We start from the raw sequence: 17,935 nt of genomic DNA on the forward strand, positions 1-17,935 counted from the left end.
GCAAGTGAACGCCAAGAACACTCACAAAAATCTAGCCTTGGATAAAACCAAGTACATCCAAGACAGTCACAATTTACCCTACAAAATTACTCGAAAAGACGTAGGAAAAACATTATGTACACAACTGTACAACACTTGTGTGCGCTTGTCATATATATGTATTTGTACTCTGAGAACGTGCGCACAAGTACACTATTTATATCAACACTGATGATCACATAATATCTAACATATTAAGTTAGCATAATGTCTACTACAAAACCATGTGTTTCTTGAGTTCAACCAATGAAACATAAAACAAACTGGACAATAAATAACTCTATTGCGAAAAACTATCTTTAAATACTACTACTATATTTTTTTTTTCTAAATACCCAAGCATAAGACCTGTCAGCCGAAGAACAGAAAGGAAATATGTGTCAAAGAGTAAAATATTAAACATAAAATATGAGGAAGCACCATGAACTACTTAGCTAATCTATCTCACAAAATTACGAGGCACAATCCCATTCAAAATCAGCTTCCTATAATTTACGTAATAATTTTCTACACACGACCGCACAATGGTTATGCTTAAACTTATGTATATATTTCTTTATGTAACTTAACTTGTACTTAGAGCATTGTGGTAGTTCAATTGGTGAAATGATACCCTAAAAAAAATAAACTCGAACAGAAACTTGAAATCTGACTTCACGAGGAATTCTGCGACGCAAAAGAACGAAAACGTGACGTATCGAGTTGACAGCCAAACAAGTATCCTCACATATACCAAAAAAATTGATTCGGTTCACATTTACAAGATATTTCAAACTTTACAGAACAAATTTTCTATAATTATTATTTTGGTTGCGTACGAGAAGTATCAATTTATGAATTACAATGGTCTGCCGAACACGTTACATGACGAACTTTTATTTGACACATACATATGTTTTTTTTTTCTCCAAAAAATAATAATAATAATAATAATAATAATAATAAAATAAAATAAACGGATACTTATCTTTCAGAAATTAATTGTAAAAATTATTGAAAATAATCTTTGGTCAATTGAGATTTTTAATTCAACGAAATATGTTATAACATTCTACAGATAGTTGCCAGAACATGTAGAAATTAGGAAAGTCAGTTTTCTTCTCCTCAGTGACTAAAATATGCACTTAGGCAGTGTGAACAATATTAATATAACATCAGTTTCATGTGTAGATGTATTTTCGTCAAAAATTCTGAGTAGAGGCAGTTTTTCTCGACATTCCATAAATTACTGACTTGCTCTGTTGTCGAAAAAACTCCTTTTCGATAAGGAATACGAGAAGATGCAAGCAAGCTTGTATATACTTTGCCTGTCTTATTATCCTTCCTAAACTGCTATAACTAGTCATAATCAACTGTTTAAAATGCTGGATATACTACGTTATCTCGTGACTTACAGAATTTGTTTTGTGCAGTCGCTGCTGTTGTGTATACGTGGAGTTATTGGTTGAACACCGTGCTGGGAGAGGAGACATGGGTAGTTTTCTCGATTACTTTACAAGATTGCCAAAACATGAGCAGTAAAAGTCAGTAAATACAGTCCAGTTCTCGCTTTGCTTTGTTACTGTGTATAATTTGAAAGGGAAAATGTTACCGCCAGAAAAAGTAATTCGGTCCGATAGTAGAAAAATTAATTTAAAATATTTAAATTCTGTCAAGAAGAAAATTCCTGCACTTCAGACGTATTAATGTTATCGCTTTTCAAAAATATTCTTTAATGTTTTAGAGTTTTTTTTTTTTTTTTCACACACACGGGACAATACAGTTTGTAACCATCTCTCAGTTTAATGTCCCATAATTATGCCCTTTAGGCAAAGGGAGACAAATGATTACGGATGATGGAAGAATTGGTTTAATGAGAATGTAGAAGGAAACGGGAGAACCCCGAGAAAATCCACGAACACAATGTTGTTCACCACAAACTTACTTGGCCAAGGATAGAACCAAGGACCCCACACACTAGTAGCCATCAGATGGTTTAATGTGTGATCCATGCTAAATAATTTTAAATATTCAACCCACAACTACCTAAAGTATGTACACTCATGTCCAAAATTATTGTCGCATATCTATAACTGTCTTCTTTTAAGAATATAATATCATAATGATTTCGCAGGATACTTTTAATACTGATACTATGTGTATAATCGGGAAATGTATATTTGTGGTAAATTTCACGGGAAAAGTATTATAAATACGAAAATTAGATTGAGTAACACAAAATGTTGCTAAATTAACAAGAAAGTTTTATTTTCGGTTTATTGTTCTTATTTACTGCTCTTTTGACATGAAATTTTCCACAGACATGTCTTTGTCGATTATACATATACTAACATTATAAAAAATACTGGGCGAATTCGTTGTCAAATTATATTCCTACAATAACATATTTATACACATGTGACAATAATTTTGAACATAAGTGTACATGACTGCTCTCACATAAATTTGATTAGGTTCAACTTATCATTTTTATTTTTTGAAACATTTCTACACCTTCAAGAATTTCACGTAAAACAAGTAACTTTGACAACACTGTCTGACGTCACTGTAAACAATGAAATAGTTTGCAATCTTGCCGTCTGCATGAATACATAATTCATTTGATTTATCACGTGTATATGGGGGCTTCACATCTATTACATGACATCTAAAGTTCCCATTTAATAAAACTGACGGTAGGTTCTACTCTTTTCCTTTCTTTCAGTATCTTACATTGTTCTGCTAGCTACTTACATCAAACATGCTATGTAGGATTCTTAATTCAGAACACTTCCACTCAAAAAACAAAAGTGGGCTTCCTGCAGCCTCATAATTTCAGCGCTATTTCGTTGTGCATCAAACCCAGAAAAAAATATGAAACCGGGTGTAAAGAGCTTTAATTAATTGGTACATACAGTGAAGAAAAGGAAATGATTTATATATAGTCACACTATAGTTACAGTCATTTAAAGAACAAGGAACATTTTGTAAACGTACTCTTTTTATTTACTGCGTCCAATATTTAATGTACCGTTAACTCTGATGTTTCGATTATAAGCATGCATCAATTCGTATTCTTAAGGACGGAATACTTATTTAAATTTACTACACACTCTTCCAAGTCTCCTGAAGTTAGAGTTTAAGTACATTGTCTAGCTTCAGGAAAAACAGAGGTGAGTGTGATAAATGTACACAATATTATAAGGATCCCCACATCACGACGATAGATAAGTTTATGGAGTCTGTCGTATTAATATACAGATTATATGTAGAAGAAGAAGAAGAAGTAGTAGTTGTTGTTGTTAATGTTCTTCTTTTTCTTCTTGTTATAATCATCATCATCATCATAGGTATTCTGCCATTATTGGCAGGCCACTCGTCACAACTGAGAAGCTTCCATGCTCCACGGTCTTCCTCTAACCTCTTCATTTTCACGTATGATTTTTCTGTTTTGATATCGTCCATTAATTGTAGTCTTATTCGCCACCTCCCTCTCTTCCCTACCACCGTAGCCTCTAGGACGACCCTCATGATAAAGTTCCTTCTTAACCAATGTCCCAACTCTCTTCTTAATAATAACTTATTATTTTCTCACCCACCATTTCTAACACTCTCATTCGTTTTCCGCTCGACCCAACTAATTCTTTCCATTCTTCTCTACACCTGCATTTCGAAAGCTTCCAATCGATTTCCATCATTGTAGAGAAGTTGTAGAAATTAGTGGTGGGCACAAAAACCGCTTTTTCGGTTTTTAGAAAAACCGAAACCGTTTTTTTTTTTTGGAAATTTTCAAAAAACGGATTCTGTTTTCTTCAAAACCGTTTCGGTTTTCACCGAAACCGGTTATCGGTTTTCTCCAAAACCGTTTTGGTTTTTTACCGGATCCGGTTTTTTCAAAACCGGTTCCTTTTTTAAAAAATTTGTTCTATTTCTGACTAGTATAATGATTTCGTTCTTCCCCGGAAACCGATTCCGTTTTCACAGAAATAGTTCTATGGGTTCTCAAAAAATTTTCACCGAAACCAGTTTCGGTGAAAAACCGAACTGGTTTTCGAGAAAACCGAAATGACGGCTTTTCGGATTGCGGTTTTACTAGAAACCGGTTTTGCCCATCCCTAGTGGAAATGCAAAATTAGTACACAGAAGAGATAAGGTAAGTAGCTAATTCTGGTATAATACAAGTCTATAAATGTGCGTATTCATTGCTGGAGTCCTTAGAAGTCGAATACATATTTAACTTAGGTCTGCAGTCCAGTGCTGTTGAGAAATGTCTTTCTCTGGCAGGTTCATAATGAAGAAGGATAAATGTCTACATGTTATTGTATATTACATTTAAATGCTAAACTGAAGTAAACTTCTATGTCAGCCATTTTCTTCGGAGAAAAGTAGTACCATCTACGTTTCAACATATAGCAGATTCAATCCTTCATGACCATGCTATTATACATAAAATAAATTTCATCCTTAACTGCTAATACTATAATTATGTCACAGACTAATTACTTAGTACACAGTGGTGAAATCGATTATTTATCGATAACAACGGTTTATAAATCATTTACTACAAATTACAGACAGTGATGTGATTGTCGACTGATTGACTAATAAGTGCTACGATTGTTGACTGGACTTTAACATGTCCCTTACAAGCATTGAGCTAATACCAGATGGGACTTAAGAACTTCCCTTACTAAAAATAATACAAAATTTACCATTTTTCTTTGGCTTGTTTATTCGTAAGTGAAAGGAGATAATGAAATGTAACTTATCACAATCATAGATAATGTTATTCTACAACAGAAAATATGAACCTGAAGAATTTTCAGTGTTTCCATCCATAGAAATTACAGTGTTGCCACAATAACAGTACCTGAAAATCTAAGTTCAGGCAGCGACTACAGAAACGAACTCAACTCTATTTAGTTACGTATCATGTTGTCTTGGTATCTTAAATTATTATTTAATTTTATTAACTGTATGTTAAAATTATTTAGTTTATTACAAACAAAATACAACTATTTAAAAAGTAGTTCACAGAATTCCAAGACAACATGATACGTAATCAAATGCAGCTGAGTTCGTTCCTCTAGTCGCTGCTTTAACTTAGATTTTGGGGAAAATGTTATTCTGGCAATACTAATTTCTATGGATGGTAACACTGAAAATTCTTCAGGTTCATATTTTCTGTTGTAGAATAACATTATCAATGGTTGTGGTTAAGTTGCATTTCATTATCTCCTTTCACTTATGAATAAAAAATCAAAAGAAAAATGGTAAATTTTGTATTATTTTTAGTAAGTCAGGTTCTCAACGTTGAAAGTGGGGCCAGAACCTCTACTCAAGTTTGTGTCGAAGCATCTCCACCGGATTCGGATCCCGGATACGTACAAAGAAAGGGCACATAATAGCCACGTGGTAATGTAGGAACATATAATGATATAAGAGGTGTGTTGGAGGCAGCAGGAGAATGCCACGAATGATAAAACTTCCTGGTCTGCACTGAACCAAAGGTGCCTTGTACTAAAGATGAGCACTACCACTAAGCTACTGCACTCTTATTAGTAGTATAAAGATAACGCTCTATTTTTCTCTGCACTTTTTATCTCTGCCTTACTCCCAACGCTCTTGTTCATATACTTCTTAACTGCCTTTTGTAGATACTTTGGACGAACCCCTATAGCCTTTCAAGGCAAGCCAATGTAGCTACATGACTGCTACAAAATTAACTTACTGATACATAAGGTTTCTTCAAAGCTTCTTTGTAACGAATTCCTCAAAAGATTTCTTACATGTATTAGAGTAAATAATACATATCAACACGTTAAATTTGCAATCACTCTATAAGACATGTTAGACAAATAAACGTTCGAAAAAGCCCATGAAATCCCTTTCAAGCAACTATGGAAGGCTATTTGAATTCTATGTAGCCACAGAAGATAATGTTTCACTCTCCAACTGGTAAAACAAATCTCTGAATCGAGACATTCTAAACATTTTACAGTACCTATCCTCTAATTTAACAATTCAAAATGATTCGATCATTAATAGGATGCTACTTAAGATTGTAAATTGAATTTTACAGGTGAGTTTCAAATATTTTAATATGAAGTTAATTTTTAAAGTAAAATGTTACTGCTTTCAATCTAGAACGTAAAATATCTAGATGTTTTCAATTTCTTACTTTTGAGCAATACGTCACAAAAAGTATTACGTTATACAATGCGTCAGAATTTTTTCCCAGGTTTCAGGGCTCAAGACAACCAAGACAGAAACAACCAAGAAAGCATATTACTAGATGCATAAACTTTTTTTTTTTTTTCAACACGTTAAAGACGCTTAATAGTTCTCCCTTACAGACGCCAAATCTGTAATATAGCTCCTCTCATGTGTTCTGTAACGTCTGTTATCAAAAGTAGCGACTTCAGTCGAGATCCTTTTTATCAAACTTTTGGTATGCAACGTGGTATAGGAAATTTGTACACTAGGGGGGGGGGGGATTTTAGGATTTAGATTTCTGGGCTTTGGGCATCTATGACCATTTAGCCCTTCATGTTTTGAAGGATGACGTCCCTCGGCGAGCAAAGAATCCGGGGAAAGGGAAGGAAGAAAGGATTGGGGAAGGAAGGAAGCGGCCAGGGACCTAGAAGTTTGGTACCACCCTGGCATTTGCCTGGTGTGAATGAGGAAAACCCTCATTCAGGGTGGCGGGCCTGAAAAAGCGCGTTACACTTTTCTACCGAGTGACCCCACCGGGATTCGAACCCGGAACCGTTCGCACGGATCTTTCATGTAATCCAAGAGGTAACAATATCACAGAGTTACGTCAGATGAAATTGGTGGTCATGGTAGATGAAAAAAAAAATAATTTGTACAGTGGATTCGTTGATGTCGTTAAGAAAAACCAAGTTGCAGTCAACAGCATTTTTCTCTTTTAAAAGCCAGTAATATTTTCTTTGAAGAACATTCAGCTATTCTAAATGGTTTTACTGTTAGTTAACTGATTTCCATTTTTTTTTTTCCCGAAGCGCGTTAAGTTTAAGCGTAGCGTTCATAATGGCAATATGAATATTAACTCATGAAGCCGGGACCGCTTACAAGATGGTTGATCTTATATATTTTCTCTGCGCAACGAACTCAAGGATTTAGGATTTAGATTTCTGGGCTTTCGGCATCGACGGCCATTTACCCCATCATGTATGAGGCGCTATGTCCCTCGGCGAGCACACTATCCGGGGAAAGGGAAGGAAGGAAGTGGCCTAAGCTAGGTACCACCCCGGAATTTGCCTGGTGTGAATGAGGAAACCCCAGGAAAACCTCATTCAAGATGGTTAGCCTGAAAAAAGCTTTTTACACTTTTTCGACCGAGTGCCCCCACTCGGAATCAAACCCAGGACAGCTCGCACCGAAGGCTAGAGCGTTGGCGATTACGCTAAGTGGGACCACACGCATCGAACTCAAGACTCGGTCATGGTTAATAGTAGCTCCAGTCCTTCATAACACCGCTGTTGCATAAGGACGCAAGACAGAAATAATTAAACTCAATGCTTAACCTAGGGCTCTTCGCGAAGAAAATATTTTACGCTGCGGTGCAAAACATTCTTGTTCAACGAATAGTACTTGGTATTTTTCATTTTCTTTCTACTGTGGCTATCTTCGCTTTTACTGAGTTAGGAAATTCAGAACGGAACTATGATGCACGCTGTATATTTGAGAAACAAATAATATTATGTCATAATTAACTTTCTTGTCTTTTTTTTTTTTTTTTTTTTAAAGTACTTATACTATGTTATAGTATTTTAGACGAACTCAAAAATTACATTTTCGAATTTGTGTGTTTTATTTTAGAAATATTTGCAAATAATGCTGTAAACTTCAAGGGTCAACTTTAATCAAGCCACTCGCAGACGGGAGAGGTGATAAGTATAGAAAAGTTTTTCATAAACGTAAAACTCGCCATAAATATAGAAGTGAAAGCCATACTGTTTGGACAACAATCACATACTACGAAATGAAAGTTTACACAATATTGCCTTATTCTTCGAATGTAAAATATGATAAATCAAAATAAAGAAGAAACGTTAGACTTTCGAATGATGTATGATAAATAATTTTTGCATTTCTAGGTTTCGAGATCTATATACTTTTCGAGTCCTCGTTTATAGACAAATTGCACTATGTGGCAACGTCGCATGGAAAGAACCATGGATTAGATCTACCAATCTATCGAATAGTTATATCGATTCTTTCCAGATGGCAGCTAAAGTGGATATTGATTGACACTAGCATCACCTATTAGTGTAGCAATCGATTAAGAGTAATACTAATGGTTCCAAGTTAATGTGCGACGTTGCCACATTATGAAATTTTGATTTCCCATAGCGACTGAAGGAGGCCCCGTAGGACAAACTATCATATAACATTTTCGCTTTATTTTGACCTCTAGAATAGTGCTCTGTGGTCCGTGGGCGCCATTTTTAGAACACCATATATATATATAAATGAAAACAGATTAATGCTAAGATGAGGCAATTAGTCCACAGAAGTGTCATGTGTAATGTTGAACGACTGCTTCTTTCCACGGCATGTGTAGACAAATATCTGACTTCAATTTCTTAATACAACTTCTAATTCGTTCTCTTGCAGTAGTTGAATATCCTGAAGACGAAGCTTGAACTGATGCTTATACTATTACACACTTGTTGACAAAGCAAATATTCTCTGAACGAAAATACAGTATTACGCGGCGTTCCTTTAATATGAATATACATCAAACTCCATAGAAGAATAAATCAAAGATAACGGACATTACCAACAATAGTAGGAAAAAATAGAAAAGCGCTTCAAAAAAAATTAAGACAATTCAACATTAACAATATTTATGTGTTATATAAACTATATGTTCTGCGTGTTTGTTCCAACATCACTATCCTAATAATGTAGAGGTATCAATCCTAAAGGGTCAAGCGAAAAGCTAAATAACAACAGGTAAACTTGTTTCATCAGAGACAGACGGGTATTTACGCGTTCAAACAAACACAATCTTGTCTGTAGTCACAGAGCTTCCAGGGGTGCAATATGTCCCAGGGATGCAATATGCAAGTTCAAAAAACAAGGCAACTCTAATCGCTGGAGTCAGTGGCTCGGACTCCGATCTTCTGCTTATCTGACGGGTTTATTGTATAATCTACCAGACATAATCAGTTTTCTGTGTTGATTACTTCTCTCTTTGTGCCCAAATCTTTGTGATTGGTGCAGAACACAAGCTACAACTAGTCACATGACATATAGAAGTATTGTACGCATATATGTATTCCGTTTTCCCATAAAAACCAAGCAGTTACTATCATCAGACGAATCAACATGGTTATTGTTGTGCCAAGAAAATTAAATATCGAACTGTGATTCTGTCCTGCGTATATACAATGGAAACTAGTGAAGTAAATAAAAAAATGTGCACGAGTATATGCTATACCACCCAAAAAAAATCTGGTTCTGCAAAAAAAAAAAAAAAAAAAAAAAAAATTAAATGCACACATCACACGATCCTTGAAGATTATACACAGGATTGACGACAATATCTTGAAGCAATCGGAGCAGCTTCATCTATTTGATCTACATTACGATACATCATGTCTGGGGAGGAGGCAGACATAGCCACCGGGAGGCATTCAACCTTCTTGTTTCTCCTCTGGCTTCGTCACTGACGCATTATTTTCTGAGAAAATACTTAGATCCGCAGTAGGAAAAATGAATCAAGTGTAATAGAATAATAACACATTCTCGAACCACTACCTCACGGATAATTTATTGTAGCTGAAGTATGAAGCTTTCATTTTTTCAAGGTTTTATGCTTACCTCACTGCTGTATGTTTCAATTCCCCAAAAGATTTCAACACTTAAAAAGAGTCTCTCTTTTAGTGGGGTCTGAACGGAATGGAAAATGCTTCCTTTCTGAATGGATATCTTTTAAGATATGTAATTGAATACAACTGAAAGAATAAATAATCTGAAGGCGTAATTTTTGAAAAGAAAGTTCCACTAAATGAAATTTTGATCTCCCCACCTTAATCTCCTAGTTACTTTTTCTCTCTTTTTCACTGTCTGAAAGTGCTGTTACATAATAGCGTTTCAATGGTACCATACTGACTGGGGTTTTCCAGGGTTTCCCTCAGTCCTACCAGGCAAATGCCGGGATGGTACCTACTAAAATAGGCCCTAGCTGATCCTTCCCAAATCCTTTCCATTGTTGTTGTTGTTGTTGTTGTTGTTAGATATCCAGTATAAAATGGTTTCTGAGCTGTATTTGGTGATTGTTAAATAAATAAATAACGCCGAAATGTACACTTCTATGCGCAACTATAAAGCTTGGATGAGTAGTTGGTCGACTGATATCTATTTACCTTCATTGTCAATAACCAAGCTATATAGGATGAGAAATACAGTTTAAACTGGGATCAGAACCGCTGCATTGTGTTTGGTGACGACCCACTAGATCAGAGGATTAACCACTGGCGTGACAGCCCTTTCTGGGCCTGAGCCACTTCAACGCTACCTGTTAGCAACCGGCTGAACCACGTCCAGTTTAGCGACGAACATGTGGACAATGCACTACGTTGCTCTATCTCTATCAGGCGTATGAGGAGCTTTCTAGACCTAGTGCCTGTCCCGTCTTTTATTCAATGAATCCCCGGTGTTCCTCACGACGCTGGGTGCACGCTGAAAATTGGGATGCAACGGCCGGAAATTGAACGCGGACATAAGTCCAACGCTCTAACCCTTAGCGTAACGCAAAAGTGTCGTCCCCCCGCAGGAATATTTTTGGGCCCCCTTTCCTCGGTTCAATATCTTTTCTGTCTGTTGCCAGCACTGCTTGCAAAACAATATATCCACAGACTACCTTCCGCGTAAAATTTACCAGAGTTGTCACCAGGAGGCAATAGCTTCTCTGGATCGCGTAAAGCATGTACACAAATAACCACAAGGAACAATACCTAAAAATAATAGTCTTCAAAGGCAATAGGCAAAATCAAAAAATGTGTAGCCAAATGGTAACGAAAACTCGTTAAGGGTTAACTTCCCACCATATTATGTGCCTGTAGAAGACAATGGTTAAATCCATGGAATATAATAAAATTACAATTAAAATTAATACTCACCGAAAAAGGCAAAAATTATTTTCCCTTAATCTTCGAATGCTAAGATGATTTTTTTAAACTGATGTAGCTAGAATGGATGAGTTTTCACCCAGAGCATTTTTCTTTCATTTTTCTTTTCTAAAGTAAATAATGTTTTTCTGAGAAATGGATAGTCCGTATTCAGCTCACTTTTTGTAGCCTATAGTTCTTGGTATTTGCTTCGCAGTGGGCCCCCAAACCCCGCGGGTCCCTCAGTTACGGTACTGCTCTAACCACTAAACTACGGAGCCCCCAGATCAGGGGGGTTAGGGCTTTGAAATCAATGGCAGCTTATATTTATTATTTTTATTTTTATTATTATTATTATTATTATTATTATTATTATTATTATTATTATTATTATTATTATTATTATTATTATTATTATTATTATTGTATGACATGTCTTCCCTGCAACTCGATTCAGAGCAGGCTTCTGAAACCTCAATCAAATATACCATACGGGTGATTCTGAAATCAGAGAAGCATGCTGTGAAAACTCAGGAAGCGCGTCATCTTCGGTAGCAGATAACCAATGCAACGGCTGCTATAGATCATCACGTATTGAAGAAAGTTCAAAGAAACATGGTGAAACATTAGAAGAAGTGTTGTTCACGAATCCTGAATAATTATAATGAATGTTATGTCTTCGCTTTCGACTCAAAAGTGTCCACTGTATGAAAGCTCTCGTATTACCGTGTGTTTACAAACACTGAAATATAAAACCATATGCAACAATATCTCTCCTATTTATTTCCACCCGAAATATTTTCAGGTTTGTTTACCTTCTTTTCCAGATCTAGAAAATGCAGTAGGAATACCGCTATACACCCTTAATATATTGTGAAATATTATTAAAAATACGACTAAAACGCAGTGTCAACATTTCATACCAACAAATTTTTAAATGACATCACCCCCTACCAGATAGCTAGATGACAAAAAAAAAAAAAAAAAAAAAAGTAAAGTAACTTTTTTTAAAAAATACGTACATATAAATCTAAGATATATGCAAATTTCTATTAGAAAAATTTGCTTTTGAGAATATTGGTAAAAGTCATTTAAAAAAAAAAATCGAAGCCTTCTTGTTAAATTCTATGCTATTCCCCGGTTTTGCACACCTGAAAGTCGATTTCAATTTTGTATTTTAAATTTTCTTTGTCAGTAGTATTCTGTGTAAGTGATCGTTTTTAGAAAAACTTCTTAGCTTCCTTGCGTTACAGCAAGAAGATCTGTGTACGTTCATCTGGTAACAACTCAATTTACGTTTACAGTTAATTGTCCTTATAACACGAAAGAAATAAAAATCTTATACATAAGATAAGAAAATGCATTTCCGGAAGTGTTTCGAAACGGTCAATTAATCTAAGATTAATGATGATCTCCAATTAAAGAAAGAAAAAAAAAACACTTATACAGAACAAAGACGACTTAAAAGCACAAAACAACACATACATTTAAAGACGAGTAATTGGTGGGAAAGAAAACATCGTGTATGATTGTGCATATAAGGAAATACAATAAAAAAAAACACTGGGGTATTAATACATAGCAACATGCCAATACTTACTGTGTGCGTGCATGGAACACAATAACATATTAACTAAGCTGTTTTGCAGAAGCTTAACACACACAAGCTGTGCGAAATCACCGCAGGCACTTATTCCTTCACTTGCTCATCTCTAAACATGCTTTACTGAACTTTTTACATATGAAAAATGACACAAATTAATTAAAATTATCAAGGACTATTCATGCAAAATAAAGACTATATCATATACGGAATATCAGCGTATAATTTATCCTCAAAACAAAACAAATCGTACAACATTTGTCTAATGGTAACTAGATCAGTCAAAATAGACTAGACATCTCTACAATAAGCAACCACAATGTACTGAATTGATACGTACAACTACTACACATAGAACCCCTTTGTAGTACGTGTGGATGTGTGTTACATGTTTTAATGATGCAGAAAACACCATTATTTATTTTTTTCTAAGGATATTAAAAAAAAATCACAAAATTCTAATTTACGAAAAAAAAATATAAGCGATCAAATCACTACAACAAAATTATTTATGATTTTGAATGACATTAAACCATGCTAATAATGAAATACTAACGTCGACTTCTACTTAAGCACACGTTTTATTAATTTAATCATATACGTTTCGATGACTTCTTGTTATCATCGTGACTCTTAAGCAGTGGTTCCAAGCTGGAGGGGAAGGCGCCAGAAAGTACCCCTTGGGTGAGCGTGAAGCTCGAGTAACAAGGGCACAAGCTACTGACAGACGCAAACTACATATGCAATTACAAATATTACGAATGTTGTAGCGAAGAGGCGTTAAATAAAATATCGTACAAATAAGAACTGTGAGTAAGCAAGAACTGTGGTTTTATTAAGAACAAAATTGGTAGAAACTAATACTGTACTATAAGGGTAAGCAGAAGTCTTGCTGGAAATAAGTATAAATTGGTTGCATTATTATTATTATTATTATTATTATTATTATTATTATTATTATTATTATTATTATTATTATTATTATTATTATTATTATTATTATTATTATTATTATTATTATTATTATTATTATTATTATTATTATTATTATTATTATTATTATTATTGAGAATTTTGAAATTCAATGCTGCATCAGAAATCGCAGCAGGAGTCAGACAAAAAGGGGTATCACCAAGCAGGAAGGAAGAGATGTGAAGTATGTAAGGTTTACGAAGAGCGGCGCCAGCAAAGTTTCGAACCACTGTATGTTAAGGATTTTCACATTGGTTCATACACGCGACATAATGGTACATTTTCAGTGCGTACAAAACTTATTATATTTCATTAACACCAAAATAACTCAACTGTGAATGTATTACTTCACTCCAATAATACACTTGAAGGCAGAGGCTGCAATTAGGGAGCAAAGAGGGGGCAGTACTCCCTGCCCCACTTTTTTGAAGAATTTCCTTAATGGATATAGTTTCATTTGGAAACGTAAAATTTTCGTATGTATTACTGGGTCAAAGAATAAATGGTGCCATATAATATTTGCCATTGCGTGAGTACGTATTGGTTATTTGTCTTCGTGTGGAATTAAGAAACCTACAGGAATTGCGTTGCAATTGCGTATATTTTTAAATGTTGTAGCATATGCTTGCAGTATGTGCTGTATTTTTATTTTCTAAGAGTGATAACGTACATTTGATGACATGTATGGAATTAAAAATATAAGTTGTTCATTAATTCCTAGTTTCAATATAACTTCTACAAAACAAGCCTCATTATTCATTACCATGATTAATATTATCCTTTCTATTTATTTGTTTTGCAAATTTGTTATTAAATAATCTGATCACACAATTTCGTTGTTTAAGAATACAAAGGGTTAGTATCTATTTGCGTTGCTCTTGTCAATTTACTTAATAAAATATGAAATACGATATACGTTATTTCAACTGAAAAAAATAGTATCCTATTAGTTATACAACCTTTCGTCAAACAAATGTTAGAAACCACGAAAACTAACATTGATGTAAAAATATTCAGATCATGTCTCCCCTCCCCCTCCTTTAACGTCCAGTCGCCGCCACTGCTTGAAGGGGCTTATGAACTTAGCCGTTACACAAAGGGTAGCCTCCATTTTACGACTTCGGAAAATAAAATAATCCATGAATGAAGAACCAACTTACTTTAGTCTTGTGTGCATTATCTAAATGCTTAATTAGATTTTAATTACCGAAACAACATAATACAAGAAATTATTCTCTTCAATAATTCAAATTCTTATTTCCTTCGATAGAACCTGAATTCAAATTCTTCAATCTTCAATGTTCGCTATTCGATGAAATTGATTTTTTGTTTTTAAATTCAACTCTGCGGTCACTTCAACTTGAATGCTAACCGTCAAACCTACACCATAAGAATTTTTCTCTGTACAAACGTTTCGGTACGCTATTTTTTGCGTAAAATCAAGATGGACGAACAAAAATGCTTTAAAATTGAAGTTCTCCAAACGTATATGATTAAATTAATAAAACGGGTGCTTAGTGGAGTTCAAGGTTAGTGTTTCACTATTAAATATGCTCCCCTATCAATTCATTTACTAATTTCATGCTAATATGGTAACTTCAAAATATATGTATATGTATTTCAAAAATGCATTCCACAAATACTATAAAACTCTCTAATTTAAAAATTCTATTATTAAAAATTTTTAACGTAACGTTCCAGAAAAAAACCAAAAACTTATAAGGTTTTACAAACCACTTCCTCACTTATGATGTACTATTGGTAAAAATCAAAAGTTAATATATATATATAATATATACAAGAATTAATGCTACAAAATTACTATCGGCCATGCTCTCCTTTAGTATCTGTTTGCATGTCATATACCGCAAACACTATTGGTTAATAAAAATAGAACATCACGAAAAATAAAACTGCCTGCTTCGAGTATTACGCCTGTCTATGTTCGTCCCGCATGAAAGCAATATTTGAATCATGTGTCGCTGATGTTATTCAAAAAACAAAGTTTCCTTTCACGGTTTCCGCCACAAAAAAACGCCACAGTGCACACTTTCTTTTCGTCTCTGCTATGTTACAATGGAAGCTCACGATTAAAAATTATCCAAGTGTTCTTGCGAGCTCTCTTCAGGAGCAGCCTTACCTGTGGATGGAGTATACAACGATGAACTATCATCATCCAAATCATCTTGGCTACCGCTCAATCGACCTTTAAATAGAAAAAAAAAAGAAATTACTCTATTATTACTATTATCATTAGCTGATGAAGTACCTGGCGTTGGTCGGGTAAAATATAAGGAGTTATAGCTTTTTCACACAGCAGTTCACATACCTAGTTTAATTAATTGCAGCAGTTTTCGACCTAATAGCGGAAAACTAAAAATTTATGAATTGATACCAAAAAATTTTACAGGGCTTAGGTCTCATCATCACAGCTACCTCGAAATAGGCCAAGCATAGCTATCGGAAATGCAAGTTCTTCGTGCGGTAAGAATAGGTTTACATAACATAACTGAAAGGTATATTTTGACCACCCTTTCCCCATTTGGCGTTAGGACTCCTGAGATACAATTTTTGGCACCCTTTCGTCCCTCAGTAGAAGCATTTTATTAAAGTGTATAATAATAATAACAACAGATCGAGGAGTGAGTGTTCCAAAATTCATTTCAACAGTTCAACGGGTGTAGACTTGCATAGCAAAGAAACATAAAACGTAAACATTTAGCTTTACATGCCAGGCCAATGCTATGGTTTTATACAGCAAAAATATACTGTATATTAAACATAAGAGGCCTTATGCAGAGCCGTTTTGACGTATAATTAACGCCATACTAAGGATTTGACTAACGCATGGTTATCAGAAGTGTATTCGGAATCTCTGATTAGCACTTAGTAGTTGACTAAGATAATTTCATGTCACTAATTAATTTAGGACAAAGGGTACCCTCGTTTAGACACGGTTTAGTCACAATAAATTTACATTATGAAAATACATAGGGAATTATTTACCTGTCTTTCTTTTTCTTTCTTTCTTTCTTTCCTTTCACCTCATCGGGTGAGTTAACTATGAAGCAGGTATTAAGCTGAATCCTCTACAATAGTAGAACTGTTTCTTAAAGTGAACAGTGAGAGATGAGTAGAAATTTTCGTTTCCTAAGGGATACATACAACGGATCGATAAATTATCTTCCTTTATAATTACAAGATAATCCTTCTATTGTCATTAATATTAATTGAATTCTACATATACCTCCGTAAATACATAACTCAGAAATGAATTCGTAAATTATAATTCGTTTTCGTAACTATTTATACGTTGTGATGTCTAATAACAAAGAAAACATTTCGAATTTCGTATTTCATATATTTTCATTTTTCCAGATTACGCATGCGCACATCTATATTTCTATAGTTGCCATTTATTTTTCTCACTCGAGGTATTGGTGTTATATTTGTTAATCATTCCCAAATCAAATTATTAGCTGAACTTCATGCAGACTCTGAATAGCAAAAAGTACACTTTCCTTAGTACATACGTAGGTAATACGAAACTAACTGATCGCGTAACTAACGCTTGATTACGGAATTCTCTTTAAATATCGCCCAAGAATTCAAATTCTAATTATTAATGGCCTACGGTCTCTTCTCCTAAGTCACCTAGAAGTATGCCAAGCCAATGGTGTGGATTTATACAGAAGACAAACGAAAAAAGATTTACCTTTATCACAGCTCACATTGAAATTCTGATACTGATTTCTTTCACTTTAAATGGCTGAGTAATTTTTCCCTGATCCATGACACCGTAAGCAATATCCGTGTAGGTGTATTTAAAAAAAAAAAAAAAAAAAATCCACCTATATCAGTCCCATAATGGTCCAACGCTTTCCTTTTCATTTTTTACATACATTAAAAGCTTACTTTCTTGTTGTAAATAATGATTATAGGTCAAACTTCTGCATTCGGAATATAATAAAACACTAGTATCAAACAATAATTATATACCACATTTTTAATACCTTGGCATTCTGAATATACGAGGGAGGATCAGAAACTAAGATTACAAGGCTAATATTTCTGAAGTTTCGTCTGTTATAAAGAAACTAGAAGTACGCAGGAATTTTAAGGTTGGTATAAAGGGACAAGCTTTGCCGATAGATATCACTACTGTCTTCGTATCTCTCTCATGTATTTTTTACCTTTC

General features: G+C 34.4%; 1 protein-coding gene across 2 annotated transcripts in view; it reads right to left on the bottom strand.

The window, feature by feature from the left end:
• Stim (stromal interaction molecule) overlaps nt 1-17,935 on the bottom strand; it is a 193,308-nt gene that overhangs the window by 78,004 nt on the left and 97,369 nt on the right. For both annotated transcript variants that reach the window (XM_081739177.1, XM_081739176.1), the window contains exon 11: nt 15,878-15,943. In XM_081739177.1, coding sequence (XP_081595303.1) covers nt 15,878-15,943 — 66 coding nt within the window. The remainder of the gene's footprint in view (nt 1-15,877; nt 15,944-17,935) is intronic.

The sequence above is a fragment of the Thermobia domestica genome, chromosome 14 (genome assembly GCF_964235325.1).
Source record: "Thermobia domestica chromosome 14, izTheDome1.hap1.1, whole genome shotgun sequence".
Classification (NCBI taxonomy): domain Eukaryota; kingdom Metazoa; phylum Arthropoda; class Insecta; order Zygentoma; family Lepismatidae; genus Thermobia; species Thermobia domestica.